The 18,656-nt window shown below is 44.2% G+C and overlaps 1 protein-coding gene across 6 annotated transcripts in view; it reads left to right on the forward strand.

Moving 5' to 3' along the window:
- CSNK1G3 (casein kinase 1 gamma 3) overlaps window positions 1-18,656 on the forward strand; it is a 165,227-nt gene that overhangs the window by 71,249 nt on the left and 75,322 nt on the right. For 5 of the 6 annotated variants that reach the window (XM_088475094.1, XM_088475098.1, XM_088475093.1 and 2 more), the window contains one exon: window positions 4,549-4,618. The exons of the other annotated variant lie outside the window; for it this stretch is intronic. In XM_088475094.1, coding sequence (XP_088331220.1) covers window positions 4,549-4,618 — 70 coding nt within the window. The remainder of the gene's footprint in view (window positions 1-4,548; window positions 4,619-18,656) is intronic. 6 annotated transcript variants of the gene reach the window in all.

The raw sequence follows: 18,656 nt of genomic DNA on the forward strand, positions 1-18,656 counted from the left end.
CGGGCGGCTCTCGTAGAGGTCTCTCGGATCCTGGTTTGGGCGGAGCGCAATCTTCCGGCCATATCAGCGGTCTTCATCCCGGGAGTGCTAAATTGGGAGGCGGACTTTCTAAGTCGCCAGGACGTTCATCCGGGGGAATGGTCCCTGCACCCGGACGTTTTTCAACTACTGGTGGACAGGTGGGGTCTTCCAGAAATCGACCTCATGGCGTCCTGGCACAACAACAAGTTGCCGGTGTACGGGTCTCGCACAAGAGACGAAGGGGCGTCTCTGGTGGATGCTCTGTCCGTCCGGTGGACGTTCCGGTTCGCATACCTGTTCCCTCCGGTCTCCCTTCTTCCACGGGTAATCCGGAAATTCAAACAGGAAGGAGGGACGCTCCTGTTGATAGCTCCCGCGTGGCCCAGACGGCACTGGTTCTCAGACCTTCGGGGTCTGTCCGTGGACAGTCCTCTGCGGTTGCCGCTACGACCGGACCTTCTGTCTCAGGGTCCTTGCCTTCACCCGGACCTGACTCTGCTGTCTTTGACGGCGTGGCTGTTGAGACGGCCATGCTGAGGTCCCGGGGGTTTTCCAGCTCTGTGGTGCGTACCATGTTACGAGCTCGGAAACCGTCTTCCGCGAGGATATACCATCGCGTGTGGCATACGTTCTTCCAGTGGTGTCGACCGAGAGGTTATGCACCGCTGGAGTTTCGTCTGTCTCGGATTCTCGCCTTCCTGCAAGCGGGACTAGATCATGGGCTTCGCCTTGCTTCTTTGAAGGTACAGGTTTCGGCCCTATCTGTCTGGTTTCACCGTAGGATTGCTACAATCCCGGATGTGCGCACCTTTATGCAGGGTGTTCTCCGCATTCAGCCGCCCTTTGTTCCACCTGTGGCGCCTTGGGATTTGGCTGTGGTCCTGAGGGCTCTCCAAGGACCGCCGTTTGAACCACTGGGCTCAGTGGATCTTAAATGGCTAACAGCTAAGACTGTTTTCCTTCTGGCCATTGCTTCGGCCAGACGTGTTTCTGAGTTAGGGGCTCTTTCTTGTAGACCCCCTTTCTTGGTTTTTCATGGGAACTGGGCAGTGCTCCGCACTCGGCCCGAGTTTCTTCCCAAAGTTGTTTCCCAGTTTCATGTTAACGAGGAAATAGTTGTTCCGGCCTTTAACTCACCGGGTCTTTCCCTGGGTGAGGCCTCTTTGGATGTTGTGCGGGCCTTAAGGACTTATGTTGACCGCACTTCTTCGTTTAGGAAGTCGGACGCTTTGTTTGTCCTCTATGGCTTCCGTAAAAAGGGTTGGCCTGCTTCAAAGCAAACTTTGGCAGCCTGGATCCGTATGGCTATTTCTGAAGCTTATCTTCATGAAGGCCTACCGGTCCCTCCTTCTCTGAAGGCTCATTCCACTAGGTCTGTGGGTCCTTCGTGGGCAGCTCGACGTGGTGCCTCGGCAGTTCAGATCTGCAAGGCTGCTACGTGGTCCTCTGTCCATACCTTCGTGAGGTATTACAGGTTTGACACCTTCGCCTCTCAGGATGCTTCCTTCGGGCGGCGGATTCTCCTTTCTGCACAGGAGCGTCCCCACCCTTAAAGGATACTGCTTTGGGACATCCCCAAGGTATCCTGTGGATACCCTATGGACCCTGAAGTAGAAAATATGAGATATGGTAAGAACTTACCCTTGTTATCTCTATTTCTACGAAGTCCATAGGGTTCCACAGGACTCCCGCCCTGTCGCACCTGTGCTGCAGATGGGCTTTGCTCTGGTCACCGGTTTTCCGTCTCCCTCTGGTGAGAATGTGATTCTTGTATGTGTCCAGATCTTTTTTCTCTCTCTTCCTTCTCCTCCTCCGGCCTATGGTTTGATAACTTACTGAGGTGCCTTGGCTCGGGGGCGGGGTATAGGAGGGGGACCCTAGTGCATCCTGGGAGGCTGAAAAGCTTAACTCTATGGTGCCCAGCAACTGACGTCACACCTATACCCCCCCCCCCCAAAGGTATCCTGTGGAACCCTATGGACTTCGTAGAAATAGAGATAACAAGGGTAAGTTCTTACCATATCTCATATTTTTGGAGTGTTATTTTTAGCAGAAAATGAATAGACCCAGCCAATTTTGCTGTACAGAAAAACGGGTGCTAGTTTTTTTTTATTTTTAAAGTTGCTAAAGTGAAGTTTTAAAAAACGTAGAAAATCCACCTGCCGCAACCACTTGCAAACTTAGAAACACCTGGGGCATACTTGGGGACCCCCTGGAGTCTATTTCGATAGTTTTTAAATTTGTCCCCCAACTTTGGACTTTTTCGCCTCCAAAATTAAAGTACTTTTTTGGGGTGATCTAAAGTATATTTTAAACTTTTTTTTAAATGCAGTTTACCTTTTGGGGGACTGTCCCAAGGGTGCAGGTTTTTTTTTCCGAAGTTGGCACCCCAAAACCCCAATTCTGCACTTTTTTCCAACACCTATTCATAGGCCAAATTTTTCCGCAGGTTCCATTGCATTGAGTTTCTGCACCAGTGAAAAGTCTATGGAATTGAATATGGACGTAACTTTTAGCATGGCGAAATGACGTCACTTGTGAGACTATCGCACCTAATTGAATACGGCCCATAGTCTCCCAGCAAAATAGGTCACTCATTGATATATTGCTTCTGCAGTGCTGTAATGTGATACATTTAAGCTTGTAGAACACTGACAGGGTGCGATTGGCTGGTCTAGCTTGGATAGGTATGATGAATCCTGGATTAACCTACTGCTGCTGTAATGTACGACACAGTAAAAATGGGGGTAGTTGAAATCCCACATGTCAGGATACCAGCACTCAGAATGCCGGAATTCCGACACCAGTCAGAATCTTTGTGCCGGCATCCCGATCCTAACCCTTTCGGGACGACCACATCAGGATTCTGAGTGCCGGCATCCTATACCCAACCTGCAAAAATAGTTATTTAAAGACTCACCTGGCTCTTAGGGGCCGATTCAGTTGTTTGAATAACGCTAATTAATAAGTGCCTACTGTAGCAATTCAGTTGTTTGGATGCCCATTAATTATCACCCTTTTTGTGCTAACTAGACAGAGTTTAGCCTCATAAAACAGCTGAACGCGTCTAAAGTCCTGGTTTGCAGCTTGGGTGCCCAAAACTAGGACTTTCACGGATTTCCGCTTTTCACGTCAGGAGGGTGTGAGCAGAAATCTGTGCGCTCGCGGTATTCTCTGCCGAATGGAGCAACACTTAAATTGCTCCATCTGGCATTCATTACGATCAGTGGAGGATGAAAACAATTGAATTTCCCCTTATATGTAAACTGCATATGGGGTTTACCAAAGGACAATGGCAACTGAATGTGTAACTCTCCCCTTTACACAGCGACAGCAGCAATATTCAGCCTATCGATTTACTAAGAAGTGATTGCCTTATGGCACTGCTTCCTGCACCACGGACTTATTGCACATTTCTGCTTGCCACCTCAGGAGGCGGCGAGCAGAAATACCGGCGGCTATCGCGCTTGAACGGACCAACAATGAAATTGCTCAGTCGGACCCCCATTAATGACAGCCAGCGGTGCAAGCAATTGAATTCTCTTCAAAGAGTTGTTTCAGGAGTAAGAAAGAAAAGCAGCCATTACAGGTGGACACAAGTAGGAAGTAAGTTAGATCTGTAGCTGCTGATTATGTAGTATATAATAATAATAAAAATATTTAAATATAAATAAAAATAATAAAAAATAATAAAGGAGCAGAAGACTAAGAAATAAAAGACATTTAAATTTTAAGAGGTTTGAGAGATGAGCGCTGTACTTTAAACCTAATTTTTTGATTTTTCCAAACATCATTTTTGTGCATCATTTAAGAGTCTTATCTCGATGGAATAGATAACATGCACACTATTCACAATTTACTTGCAGTACTTTCCAGAGTATTCATTTTAAAAATTCAGGTGTTTTTGAAATGAATTACCTCTTAGTCCTGGAATAAAATAAATAAAAAAATGAATGAATAATTTTGTTAAAAAAAAAAAGTATTACATAAATCCACATTTGTATCCCTGCAGAATGAATGCTAAGAATGTTTTTGGTCAGTAGGGATCCATTGTTATCTATTCTGTTTGTATGTGAACTACACCAAAAATGCAGCATGCATCAAGTGGACCACCCACGCTTTGCCAGCAGATTGCATTACTGATGTACATACATCAAGCTCAGGATAAAGTATCTTATGAATTCACGGTGGATATAACATGGCTAAAGTTCAGTGTGTGAATGAGCACTAAAACTGCCACATCCTGTACACAAGATCCATGCCTGCTGCCTTGGCCTTATATAAGGTCTTGGAACTAATTGATTATTTATGATGTAATTGCCTTTAATAGACCTGAAGCCTACAAGTAAGTTCTACTAACTTTGTCTTTGAAATGTTATAGTATTGAAAATGAATAGTGAAGTGTGTTTATGGCCAAATATAAAGGAGTTTCTTGTTCTGTCACATAATGGAAGTAGTCAGTCTGCTTTTATACCTCTGTGTGGTAGAATGTGTTCTTAAATAACATGTTCATGTATTCTTTAACAGGAGCCTATGAAATCCAGAGCACCGCAGCTGCATTTGGAATACAGATTCTACAAGCAGTTAGGGTCTGTCGGTAGGTTTTCCAGTTCCTACTTCATAGAAATTCTGTCTATAGCTCTGCATACACTACACGTGTCTCCTAATGCTCTAGCATTGTTACAAGAAAATAAATTCTTTATGTATTGTTTTGTTAGTGAAGGTGATCATGTTCACCTCCTAAACGCTACCCCACTATGTTTGCCAGTAATAAAAGCAAATTGTAGTTGTTTTTTCCTTCCATTGACTTGTGCAGAGCTGTGAATAGGAATGATACTGTTCCCTCATGCATTACACTGAATAATGAACTATGCTTTCCTAGGAGTCGGTCACACAATAAAGTGCCATATTCGCTTTTTTCTTTTTTTTTAAAAACTGTATGACTTTGGAAGTAATTTATCAGAATATTTAATTATTTTAGTTTATTGCTCCTGACTGTTTAAAAGTTCCCATTTATAGGACTCCATAATTCTATTTCATGTACATGTCTTGCCTGTTTCCCCAGACCTATATAATGATAAGTTGGCTTGTGGCTGTGACATATGTTGTGTATTTAAGTGGGATTTTTGATTTCTCATTTGTTTTAGTCCGATTCTAGGTTAACAGTTGATGTACAGTGTCAGACCATATGTTGCCAAACGTGCGATTTTCTGAATAGTAGTTAGTGTTTCTACGAAGGTTAAGCTGTTCCTAGCAGAGGAGACTGAACATGTGGCAGTGGTTCAGTTCAAATTGGTGGCTGGCCTCCACATTCCAAGGCTTTAAACAATGATACGTGGCATGTTCAAGGCCTTCGTGGTTCATATACCATAATCATTTTCTTCCTGAGGAGTAGACCACCATGTGTTTTGTTTAGCAGCATGGGTATGAATAAGTTGAAATTATTAGAAGATTTAGTTTTTGTTGTAAATTAAGTGTGTAGTCTTGCAATATGACTTATGAAAACAATAGTTTATTGTAGCATTATAGGTAACATAGGTCCCACTACTATTGTTGGTGACGTTTACTTTAGTTTGCTTTCCCTTTTAGCTTTATTTTAATATGAGACGCTTGCAATATTTTACAAGCACTATCCAGTTATTAGTTATTGGGTGTGGGCTCAAAACTGGGGGCCTCTTTCGAAGGCTGTGTAAGTATTACAGCTTATATTTTAGGCTTGGAAGCAGTACAAAATCTCCACCGGCTGTGTCTGTACTACTATTACACTTTGCACAGATAGTGTGTCCTATCCAAACAGACCTGCCTAGAAAGTGTGGGATAATAAATTGGGGGACTCCTTTTAATTAAAAGCAAGTTGTGTTTTTTTTTTTTTTTTAAACTTCCCAAGAGAATATAAATAATATATCCTTTCAGATTGAAAATGTGACTTGCATCCAGCTCTTATGGGACACTCTTGTTTGTATTAAAATGAATGCAGAAATAAAAATTCATCCACTAGGGGACACTGGAGTCTCAGTACAGTGGGGTATAGAGGTGGGATAACTGGGAGCTGGCACTTTAATAAATCTGAATAGTAGCTAGCTGCGGCAGGGGCAGTGAGCTGCCGGTCTGATCCTCTTGCTGATTGAGGATCCTTGATTTTTAGCAGAGACCTCTTTGTATGTGACCAGCTCCCTTGGCACAAAATTAAGACTGACTTGTAGGGGGTATAGAGGGGGAGGAGCACTGCAGGTCTGTTAACCTATAGCAGGGTGGCCACTGACGTCTTCGGCTACAGAGACCACTGTCTCTGGGGGGTACCGAGACGCGCTGCGTGCGGCACTCGTCGTGGTCCACCATTAGCTCAGCCTGCCGTCGGCAGCATTTGGCGGCAATAAAGTTTGTGACTCCTGGCACCCTGAGTAGCAGGGTGGCCAGGAGAAAATGACAGGCGGGCATTAAAAAGCAGCAAGGAGGGGGCGGAGCCTAACACATTTCTGCTCCTGCCTCCCAGCTGCCCCAGCGCTCCCAGAAGGAGGTTGGTGGCCATTTTAGAAGACACAGGCTGCTGGCAAACGCAGAAGACCAGACCAGTCTACCCAGATTTGTGACTGCACAGTGGGGGTTAGGCTTGTGAAGAGCAGGTTAGACTGTGTTTACACAGCGATTACAGCACATTATATTGTGTTACACAGCGCTGGTCTCTGCATCAGCGCTGGTTGGGCAGGGTTAATAGCATAATCTTCCTCTATGCCCTTAATCTCTTCTTTCTAAGCAGTCTCTCTCTGTGTGTGTGTGTGTGTGTGTGTGTGTGTCTGTGTGTGTGTATCACTACCTTTTCTGTGTGTGTGTATCACTACCTTTTCTGTGTGTGTGTGTATCACTACCTTTTCTCTGTGTGTGTGAACAGTGAATTGGTAACATGACTTCAAAGGGGTCTAAGGCTGCACAGAAAGCTTTCTCCTGTAAGAATTGTGCAGAGAAGTTTACACAGGGACTATCATCCAGTTCCCTGTTGTGTGAGAAGTGTGTTTCACAAACAGACTGCAGCATCCCCACAAAACCCTATTTGGGCTGATCAAATTACATCAGTCATGTCTCAGATGTCTGCAGAGCTGGAAGCTTCTTGCAGGGAGAGAGAGGTTGAAAGATCTCAGAGGTCTGCCTTCTCTGAACCAGACTGGGTGCGGTCTTTAGCCAGGTCTGTAGAAGGGCTCACAAGGGGTATGTCAGCCCAGGTTCCTCCCGAGACTAATACTGAATCCCCTTATGTGGGATGATCCGGAAGAGGACGACATGCCTGATACAGAGGAAGGGGAGGTACAGGACCCTATAGAGGAACAGGCACAAGAGGAAGTGGAGCCTGTATCTCAGGGTGTAGAGGCGCTGATTGCAGCTATACGCCAGGTGTTACATGTTGAGGGCTTGGACCCTGTGGAAGTTAGGCCGTCTATCTTTAATAAGAAACAGACTAGCAGCCTCCTTTCCAGTGTCTGAGGAATTGGACGAGATCCTTAACTCAGCGTGGAAACACCCAGACAAAAAATTTCAGATCTCACGTAAAATTTTATCCTACTATCCCTTTCCTGCTGAGAGCAGGAAATTATGCAAAACACCTCCTTCAGTGGACCCTTCAGTGTCACGTCTGTCTAAAAAGACTGTGCTCCATGTACCAGGAGCAGTTTCTTTAAAGGAGTCTTCTGACAGGAAGTTAGAAACTACCTTAAAGTGTATGTACACTGTAGCGGGGGTGTCCCTTCGACCCGCATTAGTCAGCTGTTGGGTCAACAAGGCGGTGGAAGCATGGGCTGCGCAGCTTGCTGAGGGCCTTAAGACTGGTGTTTCGGCGGAGGATCTCGTTCCTCTAGCGGAACAGATTGCAGAGTCTGCTTCTTCTCTTGGAGAGGCTTCAAAAGATATTTGTAGTCTTTCCTCTAGATCCTCGGCTTTGGCTGTCTCAGCCCGCAGAGCCCTGTGGCTGAGACAATGGCAGGCGGATGCGGAATCTAAGAGCCGTGGAAGTGCTTCCATTCACAGAGGAAGCTCTGTTTGGAACGGAACTGGATAAGTGGATATCTCAAGCCACAGGTGGCAAGTCCACATATCTCCCATCTGCTGCTCCTCCTCCTAGGAAACCCTTTGCTGGACCATCCTTTCGTATCCCAGGGTGATTCAGGGGTCGTGGCAGAGGAGCTCCCACTATCTCCCGTGGTTCCAGAGGCAGGGGTAGAGCCACTGCATCCTCCTCCCAGCAGGATAAGTCTTCAGTTAAGCCTCCGGCATGACGTTCTCCCTTCTATTCGGGGGGTCCCCACGGTGGGAGCTCTCCTTCGCAATTTCAAAGAAGTTTGAATCAAGTCTTGCCAGGACGCGTGGGTCCGGGACATCATTATTCAGGGGTTGAAGTTGGATTTTCAGACCCAACCTCCTCATTGTTTCACAACCGATTTGCCGGCATCAGCGGACAAACTGGTTGTAATACAGGAAGCAATAGAAAAGCTACTGTTTTCTCGAGTAATAGTGCATGTCCCTATCCATCAGCAGGGTCAAGGCTTATATTCCAGCTTGTTTGTAGTTCTCAAGCCGGACGGCTCAGTGAGAAACATTCTGAGTTTGAAACATCTCAATCCTTATTTGCGGACCTTCAAGTTCAAAATGGAGTCCCTGCAGTCTGTCATTGCAGGGCTTGAGACGGACGAGTTTCTCGTATCCTTGGACATAAAGGATGCCTATTTCCACATTTGGCCTCCTCGGGCATTCCTTCGTTTCACAGTGCAGGCCTCTCATTTTCAATTTCAGGCATTACCTTTCAGTCTTTCATCAGCACCAAGAGTTTTCATGAAGGTCATGGCAGTAATGATGGCCCTTCTTCGGTTTCAGGGGTTACTATCGTCCCGTACTTGGGCGACCTGCTTCTCAAGGCTCCGTCAGTCACTCAATTACTGCAGGACATCCGGGTAACAGTCTTCTGTTACAACACTGATGGATCCTGAATTACCAAAAATCTCATCTACAGCCTACTCAGCATCTGCCTTTCCTAGGGATGATTTTGGACACGGTGGAGCAGAAGGTATTTCTTCTGCAGGAAAAGATCACCTCCATCCAACACATGTTGCGATTGATACTGTCATCGCAGGGTGTCAGTACACCTGTGTATTCGCCTTCTGGGGAAGATGGTTGCGACCTTAGAGTCCATCCAACACGGGAGGTTCCATGCCCATCCATTCCCACTGGACCTCCTCTCTGTGGTCAGGGTCCCACTTTTTTCTTCACCAGCAAGTTCAACTGTTACCCAGGACTCGAACATCTCTCCTTTTGGTGGCTGAATTCTGCTCACCTATTGGCAGGCAAGTGGTTTGCAATGTGGGAATGGATTCTCCTCACTACAGACGCCAGTTTGAGCGGGTGGGGGGCAGTGACTCGGGGAAGACACTTTCAGGGCCACAGGACTCGACTGGAGGCGGTACTGCCCATAAACATTCTGGAGCGAAGGGCCGTGTTCTGTTCTCTTCAGGTAGCACATCCTTTGTTGAAGGGCCGTGCCATCAGAGTTCAGTCCGACAACGCCACGGCTGTGGTGTACATCAACAGACAAGGCGGCACCAAGAGTCGGTCCGCCACAAGGGAGGGAAGCCGCATTCTACTCTGGGAAGAGGAATTTGCTGTAGCGATATCAGAAATTTTCATCCCAGGGGTAGAAAATTGGGAGGCTGACTACCTCAGTCGACAAGACATTCATCCGGGAGAATGAATGCTCAATCCACAGGTCTTTCAACAACTGATTCAGCGTTGGGGTCTCCCTCAGGTAGATCTCATGTCGTCGAGGTTGAACCATCAACTTCCACTTTACTGCTTACGGACAAGAGATCCACAGGCGGTGGCAGTGGATGCTCTTAACAACTCCTTGGCGGTTTCAGTTTGTTTACCTGTTTCCACCACTCCCACTACTTCATCTGATTCAAAGAATCCAACGAGAAAGGGTAAAGGTTCTGTTGGTGGTTCCAGACTTTCACAGACTAGCATGGTATTCCAACCTACGTCTTCTACTGATAGACGACCCATGGCCTCTTCCTCTGAAAGATCTACTGCAACAGGGTCCGTTTATAATGACTTAAAGCTGCTTCGTTTGACGGCGTGGCTGTTGAAAAGGCTATCTTAAGAAGAAAGGGTATCTCTTCCAGGGTGATTCCTACTATGTTAAGGGCTAGAAAGGAAGTTGCCTCAAAGCACTATCATTGTATATGGAAGGCATATGTCGCTTGATGTGAACGCAAGGGTGTGCCATCGGCAGAATTCAACTTAGCCAGGCTGCTTCTTTTTCTACAGGCTGGTTTATCAGCAGGTCTTCGTCTGGGATCTTTGAAGGTTCAAATATCGGCTCTGTCGATTTTTCTTTCAGAAGAAACTAGCTTTATTGCCGGATGTCCAAACATCTCTACAAGGGGTTGTCAGGTTACAACCTCCGTTTGTACCTCCAACGGCCCCATGGGATTTGGATTTGGTCCTCTCTTTTCTCCAGTCTTCCCTATTTGAACCTTTACAGACTGTGGAATTAAAATTTTTATCATGGAAAGTGGTTCTCCTTTTGGCGCTCGCCTCTGCTAAGCGTTTGTCGAAGCTAGGGGTGCTTTCTTGTCGTCCGCCTTACCTCATTTTTCATGAGGATAGGGCTGAGCTACGTGCGCAGTCATCTTTTTTTGCCTAAGGTAGTGTCTGCGTTTCACATCAACCAACTGATTGTGGTTCCGGTGTTTAAAGATGATTCTTCGACTTCCAGATCCCTAGACGTTGTCCGGGCTCTTTGGATTTAGGTTGATAGGACTGTATCCCTCCGGAAGTCTGATACGCTGTTTGTTCGATATGATATGGCGCGTCCGGGCTGGCCGGCTTCTAAGGCAACTATTCGTCTGACAATCAGACAAGCCTATCTGCCCTTTTCCCCGAAATGACTGGGAGTCTGCAGTTTAAAGGAACAAAGAAAAATTTACCATGAACTGGCAAGTTCTTCAAGAATTTCTTTGTTTCTGTACCTGCCTCCCATGCTATTAACCCAATTACTCAATAAGAAAAAAAGAGAAATAGGGTGTGCTAATATACGACTATTATTATTTATTGAATACAATTAATAAGGAGCTGTTACAGCTGCCCCCACATACAGTAGGTGGATCTGGAACTCCACCTAAACAATGGAAACCAAAGAAATACTGTACAGTCAGGTGCATAAATATTGGGACATTGTCAGAATTTTCATATTTTGGCCTCTATTCACCACCACAATGGCTTTGAAATGAAACAAACAAGATGTGCTTTAACTGCAGACTTTCAGATTTAATTTGAGGGTAATTGCATCCAAATCAGGTGAACGGTGTAGGAATTACAACGGTTTCTATATGTGCCTCCCACTTTTTAAGGAACCAAAAGTAATGGGACTATCAACTCAAAAGCTATTTCTTGGACAGGTGTGGGCTATTCCCTCATTATTTCATTATCAATTAAGCAGGTAAAAGGTCTGGAGTTGATTCTAGGTGTGACATTTACATTTGGAATAAGTTGCTGTCGTCTCTCAATATGAGATCCAAAGAGCTGTCACTATCAGTGAAGCAAGCCATCATTAGGCTGAGAAATCAAAACAAACCCATCAGAGAGATGGCAAAAACATTAGGAGTGGCCAAATCAACTGTTTGGAACATTCTTAAAAAGAGAGAACGCATCGGAGAGCTCAGCAACACCAAAAGACCCGGAAGACCACGGAAAACAACTGTGGTGGATGACAGAAGAATTATTTCCCTGGTGAAGAAAAGCCTCTTCACAACAGTTGGCCAAATCAAGACCAATCTCCAGGAGGTAGATGTATATGTGTCAAAGTCAACAATCAAGAGAAGACTTCACAAGAGTGACTATAGAGGGTTCACCACAAGATGTAAACCATTGGTGAGCCTCAAAAACAGGAAGACCAGATTAGAGTTTGCCAAAGATGAGACAAAGATCAACTTGTACCAGAGTGATGGGAAGAGAAGAGTATGGAGAAGGAAAGGAACTGCTCATGATCCAAAACATACCACCTCATCAGTGAAGCATGGTGGTGGTAGTGTCATGGCGTGGGCATGTATGGCTGCCAATGGAACTGGTTCCCTTGTATTTATTGATGATGTGACTGATGAATTCTGAAGTGTTTCGGGCTATATTATATGCTCATATTCAGTCAAATGCTTCAGAACTCATTGGACGGCGCTTCACAGTGCAGATGGACAATGACCCGAAGCATACTGCAAAAGCAACCAAAGACTTTTTTAAGGCTAAAAGTGGAATGTTATGCAATGGCCAAGTCAATCCCCTGACCTGAATCCGATTGAGCATGCATTTCACTTGATGAAGACAAAACTGAAGGGAAAATGCCCCAAGTACAAGCAGGAACTGAAGACATTTGCAGTAGAGGCCTAGCAGAGCATCACCAGGGATGAAACCCAGCGTCAGGTGATGTCTATGCGTTCCAGACTTCAGGCTATAATTGCCTGTAAAGGATTTGCAACAAAGTATTAAAAAGTGAAAGTTAGATTTAGGATTGTTTAGTTTGTCCCATTACGTTTGGCCCCTTAAAAAGTGGGAGGCACATATAGAAGCCGTTGTAATTCCTACACCGTTCACCTGATTTGGATGTAATTACCCTCAAATTAAATCAGAAAGTCTGCAGTTAAAGCACATCCTGTTTGTTTCATTTCAAAGCCATTGTGGTGGTGAATAGAGGCCAAAATATGAAAATTCTGACAATGTCCCAATATTTATGCACCTGCACCTGACTTTATATCTAAAAAATGGGAGCGCTAGTACACAGCTGCTGGTTTGAGAAATATTACAATTTATTAAACACAATATAATTAAAACATGTATCACTCAAAATACGCAGATGGAAATATTATATAAGTCCTATTGGCACAATAATCTATAATGTATGGATCCGGCTATAAGCCATAATGAAAATATTCAACTTATGAAAATTGAAAAATATGTATAAAAAAAATACACGTTTAGAAGTCATGCATCGGTCTTTATAGCAGGAGTTAAGCAGCAGAGCATAGAGTTAGTATTTAGTCAGTCATAGAACATGTAGATGGAAGGATTAGTATTAAGCAGGTGGATAATGCAGTCACTATTGGTTCTAATGTACAGTACATTACCATCCAGCCACTTCCTAGTTCCAGATTTTTGGTACTTTATCAGTTAATTCTCTTTGTTTGACTTCACCTGGGGGACACGTCATGACCATGGGGTTAGTGCGGCATAGAGGCATCAGCACTTAATGCGCTAACTTTTTAGTGATATAAAAGCTCCTCCCCTCTAATCCCTCCTCAGTTTGAACTGTAAAGATCCTGAAGGATAGCTTGAAGGACAACTATAACCATTTTTCTCATATGTTCAGCTATGGATAACAACTGAAATTTAGATGTAATCGTCTGGATACGATCTACCAATATAGTAAGCCATTTTTCCATTGCTTTTGCTACCTAAGCATAAGCCAAACTAGGCCTCAGTGTAGCACCTGCTGCCAAATAAATGGATTTGAGAGTACTCCCATTTATGATCTGCATGGTCTTAAAGGCACCGTTTGGAATAGGGAGGCTCATAGTTTTAGACAATCTAGCTATAGGAACATCTACTATATGAGACTGTTCTCTATGCAAAATATAACTATCGGGATAGCATACATAGAGGGGTATTCAATATGGGAGCGAAAAGTCAGTGCTGGACTTTTCGCTCCACATTGGAGATTTTTCAGGGATAAAATATTGGGCGCGCGCCCGCTTTATCCCCGTATTCAATATAAAATCTACGAAAACGGGACCTGGCGAAGTGGGATTTGCGATAAACTACGAAAATTTCCTGGAAAAAATTGTAGGACCACCCTAAAGTTGTAAAAACATGGGGGATCACTATGGGTACCCCCGTTTTAGCCTGCAAATGAAAGTCGGGGATTTAAATCTATGCAGCAGGGCCGCCTGGAGCGTCCTTCGGAGGCTTCAGACAGTCACACTACTGCCCTTACAGCTCTCCGGAGCATCCTGTAATTGCCATTGATTGTCGCCCCGCCCCTGTCTGATGTCACATGGAGGTAGCATGGCCTGCTCCTGGCCCACAAATAATGTTATATACCGTATATCAAACTGGCTCTTGGCAGAAAAGAGGTTTGCCACCCATGCTTTACACCAACACTGTCTTGTATGATTGATATAGATGAATCCGTATCAGAATTATCCAATTGACCATATTCAGAAACGACCTTGGACTTAGAAACCCTTGTCACTCTCTCAATATAGTGTCTCTTACGAGACTTAAAGCCCTCATACACGGTGCGATATGCACCTTGGGACGCGACCTGCGATCCGATGTCCGACATATCGGGCGGTCCCCACACACAGAGCAATCGGGTGGCCGACAGCCCGATATGCTGGCACGCCCCTCCCCCACCCGCATAGTGCGGCATGGGATCGTACATCGCATCCCCAGATCAAGTGAACTAGCAGTTAAATCTGTAGGTGTTATGTACGACCCCACGGGAGCGCGTACTGGCCGATATCATGCCCATTCACGGTACGATATAGCAGTGATATTGTACCGATCCATCGGATCGGCTGCTATATCGCACCGTGTATGGGCACCTTAAGGCCCAGTAGTCGGCAACATTTTTTTTCAAGAGCGAGAGAGGCGCCCTTTCTAAGCCAAGGGCTGTCCTTTCCACGTTTTTGGCCCAAGATGGAACCTCCCCATGTGACCCTTTGAATGGTTATCTTAGTATAGTATCCTGCTCAATCTTAGATACAGACTGGGAACCTGACACATTTTGATTACAGACAAAAGTAGATTATTCTTCACTTCTAACAGAAGCTATAGAGAGTGCAAATGATCTGACTCAGGTTGGCTTTTCCACTGAGCTAGCCAAAGTTTCTGACACCTGATTCGGTATTTCATCACAAAGCAGTACATTAATGTGTTACCAGCTGGTAACTTAGCCTGACAACCTGCTTACTGGACTTTTCTCCTCCAGACTTGTCTTTAGCAGTATTCCCTTTATCAGAGATAATGTTCCCCAGGGTAATACACACTAACAGTATAAATACTAATGTACTACAACGAATATATACAAAACATAATTTTCAATAAATATCTTAGTAAAGCTAGATAATTTGTCAGATACTTATCTAACTCCCACATGGAACGGCTAAGGATGGAGGAAGAGCGGAGCGTTGCAGTAGTCATTAACAGATCCACTCTTCAGCTGCTGGATGTAACCATTGCGCCTCTTGGCTAATTTTTTGCATTTCAGCATAGCCAGGCACGATATCTCAGCGTGTTACCCTTTTCCTGAGTCTAGACACTGAGCACAACTGCCCCTACTGTCAACCCTCTCAGATAGGGTGAGAGAGGAGCTCGTTGCCAATAATCCAGCCACCCTCCTTTCAATAGGAGTGTGGTCTGGTCCGGTCTTACTTCCTGGATGTGGCTTCCCGTCATGTAATGCTGCCACCCTACATTCTGGGAAACCTGCTGCACTTCCCTGCCAACATTTGCAACATTTTGTCTGCTGCTTCTGGCAGAGTCCGTTGACTCATGGGGATCACACCGTGGTCTTATACATTCCATTCTTGCCCTTCTCACCAACATGAGGTTGGCTTGGGGAGTATACCCCTCCATACTTGAGTGACCGCATGCTCTGGACTAAAGGCCATAAAATCTCATTTGTATCTACACACGTCAGTGAGCAAGCAGATTTGGGGTGGACAATAAAATAGTATGTAGAACTCCTAGACTTTGTAAAATTCTTGAGAGCCAATCTGACATTGGGAATTGCTTCAGTTTCTTGGATCTACTCTACGAGTGAAACTCTTATTTTATTTTTCATTTTTGTTTATGGGAACATTTGCCTTTCTTTGTATGTCATTATTATTAATTGCTTTTGTGTATGCTTTGGGGGGAGTTCAATTGTTTTTTCGGGCCCCCTCGCACCCGGAAAAACGATCTGCCATCTAAAGTGATGGGGCAATATCAATTGTTTTGGGCGTCCATTACTTTTCAAGCATGTTGCGTCCAAATATGTCGGGTTAAGACGTGTAAAGTGGCTAAATCTGTCTTTAGTTATTGGGCATGTTACCGAAACTGCAGTTTGGGCTGCCAAAAGCCAGAGTTTTCACGCATTTATGCTAACCACCTCATGAGGGTGCGAGCAGGTTTGTGTGGATGGCAGTATGTCATACCAAACCTACTTTGGGGTGGGTCCCAGTGAATAACGCATAGTCCATTTTTGTGAGAATCCAGTGTGTCATGCAGAGTGGGGGGCCAGTATCATGCAAAGCACAGATCGCTGGGGACCGGTGTATCACACAGAGCCCAGCTTGTGGGTGGCCCGGAGAATTGTGCAGAGCCCAGTTTGGAGGGAGGGGGGGCAGTGTAGCTTGCAGAGCCCAGTTTCTGTGTGTGGCAGTTTGTGTGAGGAAGCAGTGTATTGTGGAAGCGCCAGTATATCATGTGGGGCACAATGTACCATGCAGAGTCCACTCTGTGGGGTTACTTGGGGCTTTGAGAGCACTATGCACATGTCTGATGTGGGTATGTCCTCTAATGGGAGGCAGCAAAGTTTCCTTTTGGCCATGTCCCACTTTAGATTTTTTAGATGTTAGAACGTATGCCAGAGCAATGGGCATGGGCCTGGTGCACCATTCACAGCCCAGCTCAGGGGGAGGGGGCGCTGGCTTGATATATACTTCTCACTTTAGTACGAGAAGAAGAAAATTTGTGTATATATAATATTATTAAAAAGGTAAATACAATGCTTCCACTTGTGTTATGAAAAGTGATAGTACTTTGATGTTTCATATTTATAGTCTTTTGAAATCCTGATTTGTTTTTCACTTATTGAAAATCACACATGTTTTTCAATTATTGTATAATGAGCAGTGGGTGATTTTTATTCTACGGAAAGAAGCAGCAGCTCCATTGATGTGCTCATAAATTCTCTTTTGTACTATTAATTATACTGCTTTACTTATTATTGTCAGTATGTCATATTATAAGGGGCCTATACTGTCGTTCAATAACATTGTGTCAAAAAAACAAACTAATGAAAATAAACATTTAGCAGTTGCTGACTGTTGGATATTATGGTACGTGTGGCAGCTGGATGTCTGTGTGGGACTGAACAGTGATTTTCTTATTGTGTCTTGAAAATTTAAAGTTTAGTAATTCAATTTGATTTAGCAAGAATCGCCTTCCACTAACTAAGAGAGGCCTGCTGAATATGGTGCTAAAATAAATTTGAACATGTTGTCAAAAATGGACATTTTAAATTATATAAAAATACCATTGCAACACATTACACCTCTCCAGAAGCTTGCACAACTGCTACATACCATAAACATTACAGTCCTTTTCAAAACCTACTGTATGGCTTGGAGCATGAATAACTTTAGTGTTGATTCATCATCAACCATCAAGTATACTTTCCTTTAAGTATGTGTTTGTGCTTACCCAGCATACTTGTGGTATTTGCTTTTCATATTGATCTTACTTGGGATCACCATATATCTGGCTTTCATCAAGCATTTTCCGGTTTACTATTTGTGTTTTTTGTTTAATAATATAAACTTTATGTAAATTCTGTTCATTTTTTTTTTTTTTAGGAAGGGCAGTGGTTGTGTGATTTTAAAGACCTATATTTTATTGGAGACCACAGTGTCTGTATAGTTTTGGACACAGACTGAAGACACTTTGGGAAATATTTCCCGAAGTGCAGTTGTTGCCCATAGCAACCAATCAGATTTTAGCTTTCATTAATCTAGCACACAGGTTCTCAAACTCGGTCCTCAGGACCCCAAACAGTGCATGTTTTCCATGTCTCCACACTGAATCAAGTGAAATAATTAGCTCCACCTGTGGACCTTTTAAAAAGTGTCAGTGAGTAATGATTACACCTGTGCACCTGCAAAACGTGACCTGTGTGGGGTCCTGAGGACCGAGTTTGAGAACCCCTGATCTAGCACCTTCTAGAACAGTGGTTCTCAAACACTGTCCTCAGGACCCCCAAACAGTTCACGTTTTGCAGGTCCCCCAGCAGGTGCACAGGTGTAATCATTACTCACTGACACATTTTAAAAGGTCCTCAGGTGGAGCTAATTACTAAACTTGATTCAGTGTGGAGACATCGAAAACATGCACTGTTTGGGGTCCTGAGGACCGAGTTTGAGAACCTGTGTTCTAGAAGATAATAGCTAGAATCTGATTTGTTGCTATGGGCAATACCACCACTTCTAAAAACCTGCATTTTAGTAAATATACCCTTTATACTTTTTCATAGGTTTTATACATTTTACAATAGAAAGCCTTGGTTTTCCTAGAGACATATGTTTTAGAACATTCAGTAGGATCCTGCTTATTTATGGCTGTATAAATGGAGATGGATGATTGGCATACAGGTCTGTTGAATTATTTTTCCTTTGCTCATTTCTGTCTTTAAATATTGAACATTTGGTTTCTCTAAAATCTGGCAGTGCTCTCATGTATTTACTTTTTTTTTTTTTAACATATATCTTACAGCAACCAAGGCAAAGTGAAATGACTGTGGGCCTGATTCAGTTTTGGGAGTAGAGTGAGATATCTCAACTGTGAGC

Source organism: Taudactylus pleione, unplaced genomic scaffold (genome assembly GCF_031769625.1).
Source record: "Taudactylus pleione unplaced genomic scaffold, aTauple2 ptg000162l, whole genome shotgun sequence".
Classification (NCBI taxonomy): domain Eukaryota; kingdom Metazoa; phylum Chordata; class Amphibia; order Anura; family Myobatrachidae; genus Taudactylus; species Taudactylus pleione.